This window comes from Bufo gargarizans, chromosome 1 (assembly GCF_014858855.1).
Source record: "Bufo gargarizans isolate SCDJY-AF-19 chromosome 1, ASM1485885v1, whole genome shotgun sequence".
NCBI classification, from domain to species: Eukaryota; Metazoa; Chordata; class Amphibia; order Anura; family Bufonidae; genus Bufo; species Bufo gargarizans.
Genome location: NC_058080.1, coordinates 688297781 through 688317734, shown reverse-complemented (window position 1 = coordinate 688317734; position 19954 = coordinate 688297781). Strand labels below are relative to the sequence as shown.

The window sequence follows — 19954 nt, the reverse complement described above, 5'->3', positions numbered from 1 at the left end:
GCATCTACAGAAGATATTATATACATATACAAACTTAACAGGCAAGTAAAAGTTCACCTAATAACTTCATGAATGTCAGTAAAACAGGCGGTGACCTAAACTGCAGGCACAGAAATCCATCCCCAGTCAATAAGCTGCCAGTCTGCCTGTGAGTCCGTGTAAATTTTAAAATCTGTTAGATGTTCAACAAAAATTGCCATAACATGTTTTATGATTTTTTTTCTCTTTCTCTCCCTGAAAGGATTTTTATTGGAAAGGAGGAGAAAGAACCGAGGCTATAAGCGGTGTTTATAAGCCGGCTCTGTTTCATATTCTGCATTCCTCAGCAGGAGGCATGATGGCCCCAGCAGGATGCATATTACCGCACCGCATAGCGCCGGCTAATAAAAAGCATTTTTAATGAACATGTTTCTGAAACAAGTATTGAATTTTCACAGCCTGTACCCTGCAGTGCAACTGGCCTGAATACAAGAGAAATCGGCAAAAATTCTAAAGGTGGGGGAGCTGGGGTGTAAAGAACAGGAAGAGGCACCATACTGCGACTTACATCGGGCCCAACAATCCGGCTAAAGGGAAAAAGGGTTAAGAGGTTGTCTGGTTTACATCAGGACGCCCCTGTATTAGTCAAAGCCCTCCGCTAGACAGGTACATTTCGTTTAAAGAAAAACTTCGCCTTTTAACAGGGTGCAAAACGTGATGTGAACGGGCCCTAAGAACTTCCCCAAAAATAAGCGAATGACAGGGTGTCCTGCTGCAGGGACAAATCATTACCTGTAATTTCACAGCCATGATACAAGGACATACCAATAATTGATGGGGCTCACAAATCAGAAACTCCTCTCCATTAACTCGTTAGGCTTTAATAAAGTAGTAGTAAACAGGTTTTATACAACATCTTTGTTGTATGAAAAAAAAAATATGAAAAAAAGCGGTGTTGTCTTGGAGCTAAAACCACCGTTACATGTTGACCAATAGGAAATTATAAAACTGCATTTTTTTCCAGAGGTTTTACCACAGACTTTCCCTATAGGGAAAATCATCAGAAAAACTGAAAGAAAAAAAAAAGTTGCAACAAAAAAATGCCACCCCAGGAAAAAGCTTGCAAAAAACCACACTACTTTCAAGCAAGCCAAAACATTCACTTTAATGGGGCCAAGCTGCGCCTAGCCACGTGACCGAAGAACGTGGCTAAGCTGCAAGAAGGCTGCAGCACCTCTGTGTGCTCTGCTGACTTCTCTAACAGCTCATGGGCGGGGGTCCCGGGTGTCAAACCCCACCAATCAAATACTGATGACATAGCCGGAGGATAGATTATTATTAAATAGATCTAACACTTGCAGAATTTTTATTTTAAAGTATATACTATTGAGCTAAAAAAAAAAAAAAAGTATAGATTGCTGTTTGATCGTTAGCACTGTACAAGACTAGGCGGTACTTTAACAATCAGGTTTTTTCCAGCTTTATGTCCCACCATTAGGAACCTCAAATCAGTGGTAGTCAAAATCTTGGCACCCCCCCTCCCCCCCCCCCCCACACACAGGTCAGCTGATCGTAAGCGCCATGACACTCCATCAATTTTCATATTCATGGCCTATCCTAAAGATATATAATAAATTTTGTACAGATGGAGAACTTCTTTAAAGATGGCCATACGGATTTTCTCAAAGGCAATGGGTTTCACTAACAATCTAACAGAGGACAATGGCTGGTTGTCCTCAGACCTCGCCCTTGATAGGAAACAAGGATCTTAAAGGTTGGGAGTTTAATCAGACCAACCCAACTGTTTTCCCCAAAAGGTGTCTGGCAGCCGCTTATCTCCTCCTTCCTCTAAAATGAACAGTGTCTGTTCAACATACATAGAAGGAACAAGTATATGTCTCTGTTGACACCATATTGGCCCTGGTCGGTCAGACTTTAACGTGTGTACGTGGATACATACTGTAACTTAACTGCTTTCTATAAGGCAACATGGATGCCACTAGCTTTCTTTCTGCACATGTCTAACATCCATTGCTGTACTGCAAAGCATAATACACAGAATTCACTGTGAACACAACACAAACAAGCACTTACCTGAGATAGCATTAGTTACGGACATGAGTGGGGAGTGCAGGGCGGGCGTGACTCCCCACACAGTGTGGTACCCGACAATCCCAGCCAGGCCAAAGGTAGTCACCATCTGAGTAAAGGCAGAATGAGGAGAGGCAATACCAAGACCTAACAGGGTGCTAATGCCTAGAGGCGCAAAAAAAAATATAAAAAAATCAAATTAACAAATATTGCTTTCCCCTTCCAAGCAATGAGTATGATAGGCTCGGCATCTCCGTACCAGCAGTGTACGCAGTGGCATTGGTCATGGTCTTCCTAAAGGGAGAAATGGAGGCCGCCTTTTCAGCTTGCAGTTCGGCCACGCTCTTATGTTTGACAGGTGCTGCTGCTATTGGGACATTATTCGGCGGTGGTGCTGGGAAGATCGTTCTCCCCTCCTACAACAACAAAAAAAGGAAAAAAACTGTCAGAGAAAGTTTTGTTTTTGAAATTTCTAAATTTACGGGGGTGTTCTAAATTAAATACAACTGGAGTACAAACGACTTATATTACCAGTAAAATCAATGGAGTTTACCATTCCTGTTGAAATATGTTTTCCACTACCCAGAGGCCTAGTCATCCAGCTTTCCTGTGGTCCTGGAATGCCAACCTTTCTAGTTGTACAGCGATGCATATGCGGAGAGGGAACTGCTGTATTACTAGGCAGGTTGGCTATTCTGGCACTTTAGGACAGCAGTAATGGTGCCATACAGGTGGTCGTCCACCATGTCCATGGGGAGATGGAACAAAGCAAAGGGTTTACTAGAACTTTTAGCAGCTTGACAGGACTCAATTTTAGCGACTGTCAAGCAGGACAACTGACCAACAGTGATGGCCAGTTCGCAGTGTTCGCCAATGAACACATGCGGGCTGCCATCTTGACTCACAAGTCCGGCGATGCACAGGTAAGCCTTACCTGTGCCTGCGCTGCGAGCCGGTCTGAAACAAATGCGGTCACCGGGAGCAGGCAGTTCCGAGAACAGCCCGATGAATGGCCCTGGCGGCTGTTCTCGGAACTGCCTGCTCCCGGTGACCACATTTGATTTCAGACCGGCTCGCGGAACAGGCACAGGAAAGGGCTTACCTGTGCATCGCCGGACTTGTGAGTCAAGATGGCAGCCCGCATGTGTTCGTTGGTGAACACTGCAAACTGGCCATCACTGCTGACCAATACAAAACATATGCAGTCTAGTCCTATGCTGACATATATCCCTTCTATGTGACCTTCAATGAAAGGCTGATGCACCTTACAGCCAGCTGTAGATCCTGGAGCCACTCTAGATCCCTCTGTTACTCATCTCACCCTCTGCTACGTCCTAGTGAACAGCCTTGAATAGCTGTTGAGGAAGCCACAAGCCCCATCATCTATCATGGCCTGGTTAGATTAGGCCACGGATCTCCAGCTCTGGCTTCACAGTGGCATCAAGTTGATGTCAGGCCTGGCTTCCGATTAGAAGGTGAATCATCCTGCCCTGCCTGCTGACAGAGGTTCCTACCCTTACTACTTTTCCCGGTTCTTGCTCCTGAGCTTTGATTTGCTCTGGATGTTGCTCGTTTCAAGTACCTGTTGTTCTACAACTGGCTCTGATCCTTGGCTCCCTCCTTGACTACGCTTTTGCCCAATTCTCTAGACTGTCGTATCATGGCCGTTCTCCTTGTGTGGACCCTTGGTTCCGTTCCTGACAACACTACTACTGCTACAACGCTACTGCCACCAATCCATGACTAGTCAGGGGACTTGGGGGTTGTCTCACTTCAGCAAATGGCATTTTATCATTTAGATAAAGTTAATACAAGGCACTTACTAATATATTGTGATTGGCCATATTGTTTCCTTTGCTGGCTTGATTAATTTTTCCATCACATTATACACTGCTCATTTCCAGAGGTTACAACCACCCTGTAATCCAGCAGAGGTGGTTGTGCTTGCGAAATGATTCTACAGAATCGATTTGTCCAATCAGTAGGGTTTATGCAAATGAAGAAGCCCTGCTGATTGGACAAATCAATTCTGTAGAATTATTTCTCTTATCTCTAGCACCGACCTCTCTGGTGGCAGGACTGTGTGAGCGTGCACAGGCACGCATGCGCAGCAGATCCTGTCCTGGCCACCTTGTATATGCGCTGCAGGAGACGAGCAGGGTATAATGTGATGGAAAAAGGAATCAAGCCAGGAAAGGAGGCAATATGGACAATCACAATACATTAGTAAGTGCCTTGTATTAACTTTCTCTACATGATAAATGCCCTTCGCGGAAGGGAGACAACCCCTTTAAAAAGTGAAGTACAGGGGCTCTCAGACTGCACACCAAATGGATTAGAACAAAGAATCCACATGATTATCACAACCAAATCCAGAGAGAACTTGATGGTAACTGGACCTACAGGTGAAACTCAAAAATTAGAATATTGTTCAAAAGTTCTTTTATTTCAGTAGTGCAAATTAAAAGGTGAAACTAATACAGGAGATAGACTCATTACATGCAAAGCGAGATATTTCAAGCCTTTATTTGTTATAATTTGGATGATTATAGCATTTTGAAACCCCCAAATGCACAATCACAGAAAATTAGAATATTACATGAAATCAATAAAAAAGATGTTAAATAGAAAAATGTAGGACCGCTGAAAAGTATAACCATGCATATGTGCTCAGTACTTGGTTTGGGCCCCTTTTGCATCAATTACTGCCTCAATGCGGAGTGGCATGGATGCTATCAGCCTATGGCACTGCTGAGGTGTTATGGAAGACCAGGATGCTTCAATAGTAGCCTTCAGCTCCTCTGCATTGTTCGGTCTCATGTCTCTCATCTTTCTCTTGGCAATGCCCCATAGATTCTCTATGGTGTTCAGGTCAGGCGAGTTTGCTGGCCAATCAAGCACAGTAATCCCATGGTCATTGAACCGGGTTTTGGTACTTTTGGCAGTGTGGTCAGGTGCCAAGTCCTGCTGGAAAATGAAGTCACCATCTCCATAAAGCTCGTCTGAGGAAGAAAGCATGAAGTGCTCCAAAATCTCCTGGTAGACTGCTGCGCTGACTATGGACTTAATGAAGCACAGTGGACCAACACCAGCAGATGACATGGCTCCCCAAATTAACACAAACTGTGGAAACTTCACACTGGACTTGAAGCATCTTGCATTGTGAGCTTCTCCATACTTCCTCCACACTCTGGGTCCCTGGTTTCCAAATGAGATGCAAAAGTTGCTCTCATCAGAAAAGAGGACTTTGGACCACTGAGCAACAGACCAGTTCTTTTTTTCTTTAGCCCAGGTAAGACACTTCTGATGTTGTTTGTTGTTCTGGAGAGGCTTGACAAGAGGAATACGACATTTGAAGCCCATGTCCAGGATCCGTCTGTGTGTGGTGGCTCTTGATGCCAGCCTCAGTCCACTCCTTGTGAAAGTCCCCAACACTTTTGAATGGCCTTTTCCTGACAATTCTCTCCAGGCTGCAGTCATCCCTGCTGCTTGTGCACCTTTGTCTTCCACACTTGTCCCTTCCACATAACCTTCTATTAATGTGCTTTGATACAGCATTTTGGGAACATCCGACTTCTTTTGCAATTACCTTTTGAGGCATTCCCTCCTTATGGAGGGTGTCAATGATGGTTTTCTGCACAACTGTCAGGTCAGCAGTCTTTCCCATGATTGTGATTCCACTGAACCAGACAGACAATGTAAAAGCTCAGGAACCCTTTGCAGGTATTATGAATTAATTAGCTGACTAGTGTGACACTTTGAGCCTAGAATATTGAACCTTTCCACAATATTCTAATTTTCTGAGATTGTGACTTTGGGGTTTTCATAAACTGTAAACCATGGTGCCATATGAGCAATAACTTTAACTATAATAAATTAACTTTAAATTCTCTTATCTAATAATAAATACTAACTAAATTGTGGTGCAAAATGGCCGTGGTCCTTTATTAAGGGTTACATAATATAATAATAATGAATAATGAATTAAACAATAAATAATCATTAAATATTCATTAAGGCCACAATTGTCCCCCCAGCAAAGCTGGGTGACTAACCCCCCTCTAACTCAGGACCACGACTTCTTTAAGGAAGGGCGGGTGGGACGACGTCCTCTTCTTCCAGGCTCCGCGGCGGACAAGCGCCAAACCTGCTGAGACAGTCTATAAATATTTGAATTTCCCGCCACTGGAATTCCACTCTCCAATCAAATGCTGGCAAAATTTAGGTGCCTCAGCAACAGGTAAGTAACCAGGAACCAATCAGAATCATTTATTTAATCACCTCAGAATACTGTCACATAGCTGAAAAAAAGAACACAAATCGAGGGGGGGAAAAAAGGGGGAATAAAAGCACTACTACTCCCATTATGCTCAATGACACCATGGTGGGGCCTCCGTGCCCACTGTCATAATCATCCAAATTATAACAAATAAAGGCTTGACATATCTCACTTTGCCTGTAATGAGTCTCTCTCATATTAGTTTCACCTTTTAATTTGCATTACTGAAATAAATGAACTTTTGCACAATATTAAAATTTTTCAAGTTTCACCTGTATAGTCCAAGTGGGACGGTTTTTGTCACATGGGATCTCCAGATCGACAGGTGACAGATTAGAGGAATTTCAAATAATTTTTTCTGCTGTCTTTGCTCCACTTTCTAATAAGCTAAATAGCAGAGCCCAATCTGCATTGCCAGCCCCACTTTACACGAACAGTGAAAACCTTGTCTCTGGTGATTTACGGCCTCGCATTCGCTTATTACAGCGCTATTGTCTTCTGCCGCCGCTTGGCTCTTTTGTTTGAAAACAATTGTTTTGGAACGGCTCTCACCCCACAACCAAAAATGGTTTATTAAAACAGAACTGGCATGGGATACGGATCATTAAACCGTGCGCTAACACAAAGCAGATAGGAAATAAAGGCCTGCGCCACTCAGGCCTAGACTGAATACAAGGCACAATGTCTAGTGTAAGACTTGGCATGGACGGCCATGATAGCAGCCGGTAATTGGTGTGTGCAGTGGGCTTACACCAAGACGTTTAATAAAATGTTATGCGCTTTCAGCTCTGCATTCAAATGTGTTCAGTTCTGGAAGGAGAAGAGGCGTAAGCTGTACAAAGGAGAAGTGAAAATTAACTGCAGAAGATCCTTCATATAAAAGAAAAAAAAAAAAATATATATATATATATATATATATATATATATATATATATATATATATATATATATATATATATATATATATAAAGTTGCTGCCAAAAATGAGAATTACAACCTATAAAATAACATACTGCAAAATCAGACACATGCAATGATGTGAGCACCCTGCAATACGATAAGGCACTCTGTGAGGGTACGGGGGGAAAGGGGGGGTCCTCCCAATTAGGCGCCCCAGCTTTCCAATATCAGCTAATAGTTGGAGAAAATAGCAGCCGGATTTGCAGTGATGGGAGGAGATCTATCATCCTGCACCCTTAGAACTAAGCAGTTCGGTCCATTGTGCAGCGGACGAAGCATGTAACTCCAGCACTACTAGTATTCACTTCAATGGGAGCATCCATAAAGTATCCAATGTTTACTACACATTGGATGGAACTCCTAATTACAACCAACTCCACAGATCATCAACCAATGTGTTGTAAGGCAAATACAGTGTATATAACCTACAGCAGCACCACTGGCGACAGCAATGTCCCCCATCCCACTGCTCCCCTACCAGGAGCAGTATTTCTCCTTACCTTCATGACCACTGTTCCTCTGATGACATGGTCCATGGTTCCATAATCAAACTGATCCTTGATCTCATAGTGGAAGTTGTCCTTGTCTGGGCTGATTGCCTTCAACAGCTTTATGATGTTGTTGGAGTACAGCGTGCTAGCTTGTGTGGCCATTCGGCTTGGTAAATCTGTATAACCGATGTGTGTCACTCCCTAGAGAAAAATGGGGAAAGTAAGCTTGGTAGACACCTCTCTGTCACCCAGCCTAATAGACCATGCTGTGAGCTGTTCAACACCCATGACTATAGGAAAGAGCTTTAGCTTAATGCTGCCAGGGTGACAAAAAAATAGCAACGTTTCGACAAAGTCTTTTTCAAGCTATAGATAATATCTATCTATTTATCTATAGCTTGAATAAGACTTTGGTGTCAAAACATTGCTATTTTTTTCGGTGTTAATAAACACAATATTGGACTCAAGACTGGGAGTGCTACGGTTTTTCATATCTTTTTTGGCTACCAACGGGGCCTGACAGTGCGAGCACCGCCACCATTTTTTGATTGAAATCGACTAACAAGTGGTGCTGTCCTGTCTTCACGTTGACAACCCTATTGCACAAGGCACTGACTCCATGCTTGCACCAAATACAAAATCTTAGCCTTTAGTAAGTATCGCCACTTGATGAAAAGAGCAGCAAGAAAGAATAAGCCCGTGATAATACCGTATATAGCTGCCATACCTTATGTACATACAGTTCCCCTGGTTTGGTAGTCTCAATGTTTCCACCGGCCTCTGACGCAAGGTCAACCACAACCGAACCTTCCTTCATTAACTCAATCATGTCTTTCCGGAACAAGATGGGGGCTCTTTTACCTGCACATGTAACAAACCACAACTCATAAGTGACATGTCATTTGTAGACAGGACAACAGACAGTGGTGTACTCAGCATCATAATGACCAGGGCTCCATACAAATACCCCATTAAAAAACACTTAAAGGGATTTTCTATATTGATGATCTAATCAATATCTGATCAGTGATGGCCAGGAACCCCGCAATCAGCTGTTTCAAGAGTTTGCAACGCTCCTGTGAGAGTCGCCTTCTCCTCCTAGGCCAGTGACATCACGTTCATCGGTCACATGGCCTAGGCACAGCTCAGTCCTATTCAAGTGAAAGGGCATGAGCTAAAATACCAATCACATCCACTATTCAATGCACAGCGCTGTGCTTTGTAAGCTGCGGGGAGGCCCTGATGCTTACCGGAGCATCGCAGGCTCTTTAAATAGCTTGTCTGCAAGGGTGCCAGGCATCGGACCCCCGCTGATCTAATATTGATGATTATCCTCAGGATAGGTCATGTCGCGTCGCAGTATGTCACATTTCGCAGTGCAACACCATAGACTATCCTTATCAAAATTGTCGAGCAACATTGGTACGACATCAATGTCGCGCAACACATCTAGCAGTGTAGTTGCGCCCTATGTGTCATGCGACTTATTGTCGCGCAACACATGTTGTTGTGTAGCCCTAGCCTTAAGCAGCTGTGAAGAAAAATGGCTGGGTCGTTATGGAAACCTGGAGTAAAACTGTATGTAGAGACTAAGAGCTTGCGATCTTCTAATGGCTGATAAGGGACATGTGACCGTGTGTATGGCAGTTGGGGGGGCTTGTATTGGCTAATGCAGGTCATTTTTTGGGAATATCTCAGGAACCGTACATCCTAGAGAGCCGAGACTCCCCCACAAGATTTCTTTCCAGGTAGCAAGGGGTGTGTATACCAAGTTTCGTTAAAATCGTGGTTGCGTTTTTGAGTGATCGCGGAACATATATACACACACACATACATACATACATACATATATACGTCCTTCTTTATAAAAATAAATACAAAGAAGTGGGGACCTGGAATAAAATTACAAATGGGGTAAAATTGGAAAATAAAAAAAAATCTAATCCCGCCATAGTTTTATAGGTTTGGTTTTTACCGTATCATCTATGCAGTAATATATGCGCTAACTTTATTCTACAGGTCAGTACAATTGTAGCGATACCACATTTATATAGTTTTTCTAGTGTTTTAATACTGAAAAACACAACAAAAATCTCTTTGCATCGCCATATTCTGACCCTATAACTTTTTTATATTTGGGAGCTGAGCTATGTAAGGGCTAAATTTTTGCAGGGTGAGTTTGTATGACTTTTTGAAGCAAAAAAGGGAATTTTTTAAAACTTTATGAACATGCAATTGTCAGATTGCTTGTCCTACAGACTGCAATGAATTACAATTGCAGCCTATGGGAGTTTCACTATGGTCTTAAGGAGCCCTGAGTGTTGGCACTATTATTGCTATGGTATCCTTGGATATTTCAGAGGTACTAAGGCTACCACAGGGAACGAGCGGCTACCATAATCGCCGGGGCTGTTTGGACCCCAGAAGCACAGAGTTCACAGAAAAAGCCACCTCAGATGCCCTGGTCACGACATCTGAGGGGTTAAATGTCTGATCAGCATTATCGCTGATCACAGACATTAGCGCTGGGTGTCTTCTATTTAAAATGGAGACAGTAATGTGCATAAGGCCTTAAGAGCGTACTTTAGGAGCTTTGCTGGCATGCATGCTACAACTAGATCACAAATATAGTGTGTACTTAGCCTTAAAGGAGTTAGCGACTTTCTGGTTATTGTTGACCCATGTGCTTTTAAGATGACTATATGGCACTTGCTAATATAGTATTTGTTGAAATTCTGTGCCTTTTTCTATATTTTATAAAAGTATGCCCCCTTGTTTCCCAAGTCTTTTGTGTTGTCCACACAGAGGTCCTGTCCATAAAATGGCTGCTGATGGAGGGTCATGTGACCAGACAAATCACTCAGCCTCCTTAATTCTAACACAGTATACCCACACTAAACTCAGAACACTGCGAGTGCAGATCGCTGACGCAGCGTAGTTGAATAGAGGAGACATCGCGTGGAGGTGATTTTCCTAGTCACATGACCCTCCATCAGCAGCCATTGTATGGACAGGACTTACCTGTGGACAGAACGAAAGACTTGGCAAATAAGGGGCACACCTTATGAAATATAGAAATCGGTGCAGAATTTAAACAAAGGTTATATTAGTAAGTTCCATACAATCATCTCACAAACACATTGGTCAAGAATAACCCGAAAGTGGCCAACCGCTTTTAAAACGGCGCCATTTGATTATATGGAGAAGTGGCTTGCCCACTTCACCTTCATACCTGGAATTAGGGCAGTGGTAATAATAATGTCCACGTCTTGACACTGCTTGGCGAAGAGCTTCATCTCTGCTTCAATAAACTCCTTGGACATTTCTTTAGCATACCCGCCCTGTCCCTCTCCCGATTCCTTCAAATGCACCTCCAGAGGTTCAGCCCCAAGAGACTTAAACTGCTCTAAAGCTGCAGCCCTGCATCACACAAAAGGGAAACAGTCAGTGAAACTGAGCACAAAGCTCGTTCATGAGTTAGGCCCCATGCACACGGCCGTGTTTCACAGCCGTGTGCGGGCCGTGGAACCGCGGCCTGGATCCCTCCTGAGAGCAGGAGCGCACGGCGTCACTGGTTGCTATGACGCCGTGCGCTCCCTGCTGCCGGCACAGTACAGTAATACACTGGTATAGATCATACCAGTGTATTACTGTATAGCGGCGGCAGCAGGGAGCGCACGGCGTCATAGCAACCAGTGACGCCGTGCGCTCCTGCTCTCAGGAGGGATCCAGGCCGCGGTTCCACGGCCCGCACACGGCTGTGAAACACGGCCGTGTGCATGGGGCCTTACACAGTATCACTGCAAAGACACACAGTAGGAAACAATGAGGAATTCAGATTTAAATATATTTTTTTTTACTTTAGAATTTATTGTAATCTATAATTAAAAACAAAATAATTCGAAAAGTAATAAGATATTAAAAAATCAAAATAATTCTTGGTAGGAGAAGCTGTTGACTTAACATGCTCATTAAAGACAAAAAAAAATGCTGATGTCTAAAGGGAAATTGTCGGTCAGCATGCTGCTAAACCTAAAGTGCGTAGTTCACACAGTTAGCGCTCATGCACACGACCATTGTTTTGCGGTCCGTTTTTCACTGATACATTGTTCAGTATCTGAGTTTTTTTTCTCTGATTTAAGTCCTCTTCCGTTCCATTATTGCACAAAACATATCCGTATGGTTTCCGTATTTGATCCGCTTTTTGCGGATCGTATACACAAACAGAAACTTATTAATCACCAAACACATGAGCAATATGGGCTGGGCATAGCATTTCTACAGTATGGATCCGCAAAATACGGATGACATACGGAAGTGCTCCATGTGCATTCCGTATTTTTTGCGGACCCGTTGACTTGAATGGGGCCTCAGACCGTGATTTGCGGACAATAATAGGACATGCACTACTTTTTTGCGGAACGGCCATGCGGACAAACTGAGTAACTTCTTTATTTTCTACAGCCCCATTGAAGTGAATGGTTCATACGGTCCGCAACAAAAACGTAACCGAAGCAGAAAGAAAATTTGTGAGCCCTTAGTTCGAGGTCTATTGTTACTATAATATGTTATACCTACTTCTTTACTATTTGATCTCAAACACACTTTCCCATGCTTTACCTGGTATCAAATCCGCGAACGATGGCACCCATAGATTTAGCAGCTCCTGCAGCAGCCAGGCCAGCGACACCACCGCCGATAATTAGGACCTAGTCAAGAAGCAAAAAGACAAGCTCCTATTAACAGTTCCCATCAGGACATTGCCTTTTTCACACAGAACATGCATCATGACACTGCTTCAATACCGGGGATATAGCCCCAAGCTTGGGAAAAAAGGGTGCAGCCAAGCAAACATGGCCGCAGAAAAGCTGGTGAATCCCATCAGTACAGAGAATAAAAGCTGGCCATAAACACAAGAGAAAAGTCTCCTGAACCTGGTGACTAATGTGTTGGGGGGCCTCATGGCGTGCAAATGGTTAAAATAATAAATGAGCTTATACTCACCTCACCGATTCCCTGACAGAGTCCCCACTGAGCTCCGCTTCCTGCTGATGTCGAGACACAGCAGGAAATGGCTAGAATGCTGCTCAGCCAATCAATGGCTGAGGCGGATCCTCACTGCAGTCTGCGATTGGCTAAGCTGTGTTCACAGCCATTTCCTGCTGTGTCGGGACAGGAGCAGGAAGTGGAGCACAGCAGGGACTCGGGCACCATCTGAAAGGCAAGGTGAGGATGAGCGGGTTAATCTTTATTTTTTTAACCATTTGCAGGCCATAGGACAGCTTTTTTATTGGGGTGGAATTCCCCTTTAAAAGGGTTATCTGGTACTAATGGCCTATCCTTAGTATAGGCCATCAGTGCAAAATTGGTGAAACAAAGCTGTAGAGAATTGTACTATTAGCCACAGAGTCTACTAAAGTTATGGAGTCTATGAAGGATGATGAATCTCCTTAAAGAGACCAGTCTTAGATGGTGACTTACTGGAGGTACTCCATGGTACGGAGACTTATTGGCACTGCTTTATGGGAAATTAATGTGCAAAGAGGTATCTCCCACGAAAGAGAACAGTCTTGCCAACGCCACCTCTTGGAAGTGGACCCTGTGAGTCAAGATCCGACTTTCCAACAAGCTTTGAGATTTGACAAGCATGGCATGGAGCTGCCTGGTAAGCTGTGAAGAGAGGGCTGCCCATTCACACAGCTGATAAGCGGGGCCAATGAGAGTCGGAGCCCCACCAATCTCATATTGATCTAAGGACCTGCCATGGCTAGATGTCATCTGGTCAATATCCTGGCAGACTGGCTGGGAGGCTCTGAGAGGGACAGGTGATGTAACCTTTGACAGCCCCTGCTCTCGTGCCTGGGGTGATTACTTTCCGTGTACTCTGCATGTGCTGCATGGCTAAAACATGGAGTCATATGGAGAGGGGGGAGAAGTACACATTTACATTGGGTGCCAGACAAGATAAGGCCAACCCTACCAGAGGACGTCAGCAGGCCACAGTGATGACCACTAGTGACCAATTCTAATAAATGATGTCACCCATAATGCATATATTTCCACAGAACAGAAGGAGCAAACAATGGCTCCTTCTTAGGGCAGGATCACACATGGAAGATTGGTTGCAGAAATTACTACTACTGAAAAGAAGTTCTGCGTATCTAAACGGGGTTGTTTCTGCACCAAGAGGTTTCAGTGACAAATCTGCCGTGTGTAAATATACCCTTACGGGTCGCACTCTTGGATGTCAAGATCTTTACACATTCTCCAGGTACTGAAGTCATTCAAGGACTGCAGTTACTGCACGAGGCGCTGTTCCTGATGGTTTCCAGACCGTTGGAGAGGATGTTTATTTTAAAGCACAGACCAAAAAGGATCCAAAATAGGTTTTCTAATTCATTGATCGAATGGCAGAAAAAAAGTCACAGGTGTCCATTGCTATGCAGACATTTCTCCTGAATAAATGGGAGCCCTCGCGCAGAGATGGTAAAAACATGTGCAGTGTAGACCCGAGACAGGTGACTCATATCTGGGCAGAAGTCACGGCAGTAATTGTCTGAAGGAATCCTGAGCAAAAACTGCAATTTAATCCAAACCTGTAATGCACTAACAATCCACTAGAGGGGGCACTGTTCAAAGATTCGGGCTAGTTATACAGTAACTTGGAATACAGGTAAAATGCTGACTTTTTAATGCAGAATTGAGTTGGTACTTACCTTTTATGCATTAAAATGTGTATCTCCAAATGTGCCACAAAATATGTTAACAAATGGTCATCATACACAATGCATAATTAGCAATTCACTAATGTATGCCCATTTTTACCTATGACACTGGCTGACCTGTTATATGTGCGCTTGGCATCTGTGTTGGTCCCATGTTCATATGTGCCCACATTGCTGAGAAAAATAATGTTATAATATATGCAAATGAGGCTCTAGGAGCAACGGGGGCGTTACCATTACACCTAAAGGGTCTGCTCTCTCTGCTACTGCAGTGCCCTCTGCACTGTGATTGACGGGACCGGGTGTGATGATGTTTTCACTGCTTGGCCCTGTCAAAGTGCAGAGGGACAGCAGATGCAGAGAGAGAAGAACTTTTAGGTGTAATGGCAACGCCCCTATTGCTCCTAGAGTCTCATTTGCATATATTATAACATTATTTTTCTCAGAAATGCGGGCACATATGAACATGGGACTAACACAGATGTCTTCAGCTGCCAAGTGCACATGTAATAGGTCAGCCAGTTTCACAGGTACAAATCTGCTGACAGATGCCCTCTAAAACTACTACTTGCACCAAGCTGGGGGTGAATAGGGGGATTAGGCTACTTTCACACTTGCGGCAGTGTGATCCGGCGGGCAGTTCCATCGTCGGAGCTGGCCGCCGGATCCGCCGATCTGCTGCTGACTGAAAGCATTTGTGAGACGGATCCGGATGCGGATCCGTCTCACAAATGCATTGCAAGGACGGATCCGTCTCTCCGCTTGTCATGCGGACCGATGGATCCGTCTTGTAAATTTTTTCTCATTTTTAGGCCTCTTTCACACTTGCGTTGTCCGGATCCGGCGTGTACTCCACTTGCCGGAATTACACGCCGGATCCGGAAAAACACAAGTATACTGAAAGCATTTGAAGACGGATCTGTCTTCAAATGCTTTCAGTGTTACTATGGCACCCAGGACGCTATTAAAGTCCTGGTTGCCATAGTAGTAGTGGGGAGCGGGGGAGCAGCATACTTACCATCCGTGCGGCTCCCGGGGCGCTCCAGAATGACGTCAGAGCGCCCCATGCGCATGGATGACGTGTCCATGCGATCACGTGATCCATGCGCTTGGGGCGCCCTGACGTCACTCTGGAGCGCCCCGGGAGCCGCACGGATGGTAAGTATGCTGCTCCCCGCTCCCCACTACACTTTACCATGGCTGCCAGGACTTTAGCGTCCCGGCAGCCATGGTAACCATTGAGAAAAAGCTAAACGTCGCATCCGGCAATGCGCCGAAACGACGTTTAGCTTAAGGCCGGATCCGGATCAATGCCTTTCAATGGGCATTCATTCCGGATCCGGCCTTGCGGCAAGTGTTCCGGATTTTTGGCCGGAGCAAAAAGCGCAGCATGCTGCGCTATTTGCTGCGGCCAAAAAACGTTCCGTTCCGGAACTGAAGACATCCTGATGCATCCTGAAGGACGGACTGTCCATTCAGAATGCATTAGGAAAATCCTGATCAGTATTCTTCCGGCATAGAGCACCGACGACGGAACTCTATGCCGGAAGACTATAACGCAGGTGTGAAAGAGCCCTTACCGATCTGCGCATGCGCATGCCGGAACGACGGATCCGGTATTCTGAATCCCGGATCCGGCGCTAATACATTCCTATGGGAAAAAATGCCGGATCCGGCGTTAAGGCAAGTCTTCAGTTTTTTTGGGCCGGAGATAAAACCGTAGCATGCTGCGGTTTTCTCTTTTGCCTGATCAGTCAAAACGACTGAACTGAAGACATCCTGATGCAAACTGAACAGATTGCTCTCTATTCAGAATGCATGGGGATAAAACTGATCAGTTATTTTCCGGTATAGAGCCCCTAGGACGGAACTCTATGCCGGAAAAGAAAAACGACTAGTGTGAAAGTACCCTAAATGGGAGAAAAATCACTCACCAGAAAGCTTACTGGGGAGGGTAGATTTGGGAATGTGTCCCTTTTTCCCCATGGCCATCCATTTGCTACATAATGGCACATCCCCAAAACACTTTGTGAATGCAGACCTACACACTTCATACAGATTCCATTGGAATATGATTGAAAATTAATATTCTTCCGTTCAAACGTCAGTCTGTATGTCCGAAGCTGATATCCAAACATCTATCAGGCATTTCTATTAGTTAATGAAAAAAATATAAAAAGGCCCAGCTGGCACATAAAAGGCAGTCACATTACACGCAGGAGCAAGTGCAGCTTTGCACGCTACATCTGGATCGGCACGATCTGGTGCACACCGTAAAATAAGCACAATAAACAGCCATGACCAATGCCAAGGACTGAGGCTGGATAACTGGCACAATACCGCCATCTGCTGGCTGCTACTGAAATGACAAAAGCACGCTGCAAAATGTACTAACCTTGGCAGGTGGGACCTTGCCTGCGGCGGTGATCTGACCAGTAAAGAAACGCCCAAAGTTGTTAGCAGCCAAGACAACAGCTTTATAACTGCAAGGAACAGAAAGTAAAAGAGTCACTATTTTTATTCATTTCTCCATGAGAGGACTCACTTTTTAAAAAGAATAGTCAATGGCCAGAGCCCATTGACTATAACGGGACCCGGCGGGGATCCGGCCCGTTTCTGGCATTAAAAACGCTGCTTTGTCCGGCCATAACCTGGCACTAATGTTGGAAACAGGCCAGATCCCCGCCGGGTCCGATTAAAGTCAATGGGCTCAGGTAGGGAAAAGTAGTATCCGGCTGTGCTGTGTAATTCCGACAGGCTGTTCCTCTGCCAGAAGATTTTAGCGCTAGTGTGAATCTACCCTTAGCAAGACTAGGCACATGGGGGGTCATTTATTATTATATGCCAGTTTTTGGTTTATATCTGTCGCAGATTCGGTCAAAAAGGGGATTTGCAGCTGAATATGCAACTTTTCCCTGTTCCCACCTGGTCTAAAAAAGGGGGGGTAAGGCACGGGCAGGGAAGAGGGCGGCCAGCAGGCACATCTCATTTATCATTTTCTATGCCTGTTTTAGGGTACTTTCACAATAGCATTTTTATTTTCCGGCATTGAGTTCCGTCCTAAGCGCTCTTCACCGGAAAGGAACTGATCAGTTTTATCCCCATGCATTCTGAATGGAGAGCAATCTGTTCAGGATGCATCAGGATGTCTTCTGTTCAGTCTGACTGTTCAGGACAGAGATAATACCGCAGAATGTTGCCTGAATGCTATTTTTTTTCCATAGGAATGTATTAGTGCCGGAACCGGCATTTAAAATACTGCAATGTCGGATCCGTCCTGCAATGCGCAGACCGGTAAAAATGTGAAAAAATATATAACGGATCCGTTTCTCCGGATGACAAACGGAGAGACGGATCCGTTCTTGCAATGCATTTGTAAGACGGATCCGGATCAGTCTACAAATGGTATCCGTTTGCATGCAGATTGCCGGTACCAGCAGGCAGGCCGGCGACGGAACTGCTTGCCAGATCACTCTACCGTAAGTGTGAAAGTAGCCTTAGACGTAGAAAATTATCTAAATATACACCAGCAAGGAGCTGGCACAGATTTAGGCCAGTGGTGAATGTGCGTAAGTTATGTAGAGGCCGGTACCTTGGTTTTTAACAGTAGAAATAAATTTTGGAAGTTATTACCCGAAGTCTGGCAAGACTTTGCGTAGTAACTTCGGCTCATCTGAGCCAATACATTCTAAGACTGTACTGAGCTCCTGCTCCGGGCAGTATTCAAACAAAGTTTTATGCGAATTGACTTTGGATGTTTCATCCGAAGTCGATTTGCTCGTCCCTACATACAATCTATCATCAGCTGTTGGGTGTATCTGATGATAACACATAGTACAGTGTGCGAAAAAAGTAAAGCGACGTACTATAATACAGCACTATAACAGATGGCCAGTCTGAATTAAGACCAGGGTGGAGACCATACATTTGGATCACACTGAGGCAAAAAGGAATTTGGAGAAATGTGATTGTGACCCCCAAACTGTCAGCCAAGCAGGCATGTGCCCTCTGCGGGGAGACCGCTGTGCACAATATTTATCTACTCCAAAATCAGCTGGTTGGGCCAGTATACCGTACATCTAACATGTATGGCTAATAAAATTGGTAATAAATATTCTTTTCCATAATGCTGAAGTTCACTGACCCATCAAATAAGATTCAGAGATTTCACGCTCAGGAGCAGCGCATCAGCTTAAAGGGGTTATGCCATGATTGATGTACAAAATGAAAATCAGACATTATATAGTACATTACAATCTCGTTTTAACAAATCTAGAACCAGCCCTGTAACGCACATGGCTCCAGAGATCTCCTCACTCATCGGTCCAGTTGCTTTGCTAGATTTATTTCAGGTTGGCGGCTCAGGGGCCATGTCCTTCCTGCTGCAGCTCTGTTCCTGTAACTGCCACAGCTTCCAACAGAGGACATAGCTGGTCGTAGTTGAAGATTTAAACTGAGCATGTGTGACCACCTCAGTGAGGTGGACAAGAACTGGGAAGAATGAGCAGCAGGTGGCGCTATACAGATAGATTTCATTGAAAAACTTAGTGGCTATGCAATAAAAAAAAAAAAACTTTTCAGATCCAGATGCTGGTTTGAAAAATGTAGTGCTTGAGGAAAAGAGTGGACACTTCAGGCGCATTATATATAATGTCTATATGTAACTGCTCCCAAAAAACCTTCAAACATCTGTGTCATACAGGAGAAAAATAAATGGCTGTGCAAGGTTCACACACAACCAATAGTAAATCAGGTCAACACGTTTTATGCTCATGGAATGTGGATTGCTCAACGACCACGACATGGTCCAATGTGGGTGGCGCATAAGCATCAAAGGATCCTCACCCAGAAATGTTTGCCATGGAGCTGAGAGCATCATATCCCTGTGCGATGGTGACACGTGGCACCTGGTCCATGGCCAAGACAGTTGACTGTTTCTCAGAAAGTTTGTTCAGCAGCTCAGAGTTTTGTGCGGGGTAAATAAAACTGATGAGGGTGGAGGATGGTTTCAAGAGGTCCACTTCATCAACTCCCAGTGCTGGGTTGAGCATTGGTGCTCGTACCTGAAGGAGAGGAAAACCAAATCATAGGGTCATTACACAAACATACACTAGGTTGCTCACGCTGGCTGCATCATAGTCTATGTATACTGTGGACCCATAGGCACCCTACAATAGCGTCTATGTGTAAATGAACACGATGCAGGCTTGGGGCTCAGGCTAACCTGGAGAACAATCAGACAACTCCTTGTATTTTACAACCAGTCAATCAGATAAAAGTAAGCTAGGTGGGGGCCCACCTCCGAAACCCCGACCATTGCCATGAACGAGGTGAGCATCAAATACCTGACCCAACAACTACGGTCTATGATAATCCAGGCCTGGGATCCTCTCTAGAAGACGGGGTGGACTGATCAACTAGGAAACAAC

General features: G+C 44.5%; 1 protein-coding gene across 2 annotated transcripts in view; it reads right to left on the bottom strand.

Annotated features, from left to right (window-relative positions):
- Nucleotides 1-19954, bottom strand: part of NNT (nicotinamide nucleotide transhydrogenase) — a 102709-nt gene that overhangs the window by 53517 nt on the left and 29238 nt on the right. For both annotated transcript variants that reach the window (XM_044276216.1, XM_044276217.1), the window contains exons 4-11: nucleotides 19371-19588; nucleotides 16921-17008; nucleotides 12421-12509; nucleotides 11033-11220; nucleotides 8528-8661; nucleotides 7810-8001; nucleotides 2330-2486; nucleotides 2074-2235 (exon numbers count right to left, since the gene is read on the bottom strand). In XM_044276216.1, the coding sequence (XP_044132151.1) occupies nucleotides 2074-2235; nucleotides 2330-2486; nucleotides 7810-8001; nucleotides 8528-8661; nucleotides 11033-11220; nucleotides 12421-12509; nucleotides 16921-17008; nucleotides 19371-19588 (1228 nt within the window). The remainder of the gene's footprint in view (nucleotides 1-2073; nucleotides 2236-2329; nucleotides 2487-7809; nucleotides 8002-8527; nucleotides 8662-11032; nucleotides 11221-12420; nucleotides 12510-16920; nucleotides 17009-19370; nucleotides 19589-19954) is intronic.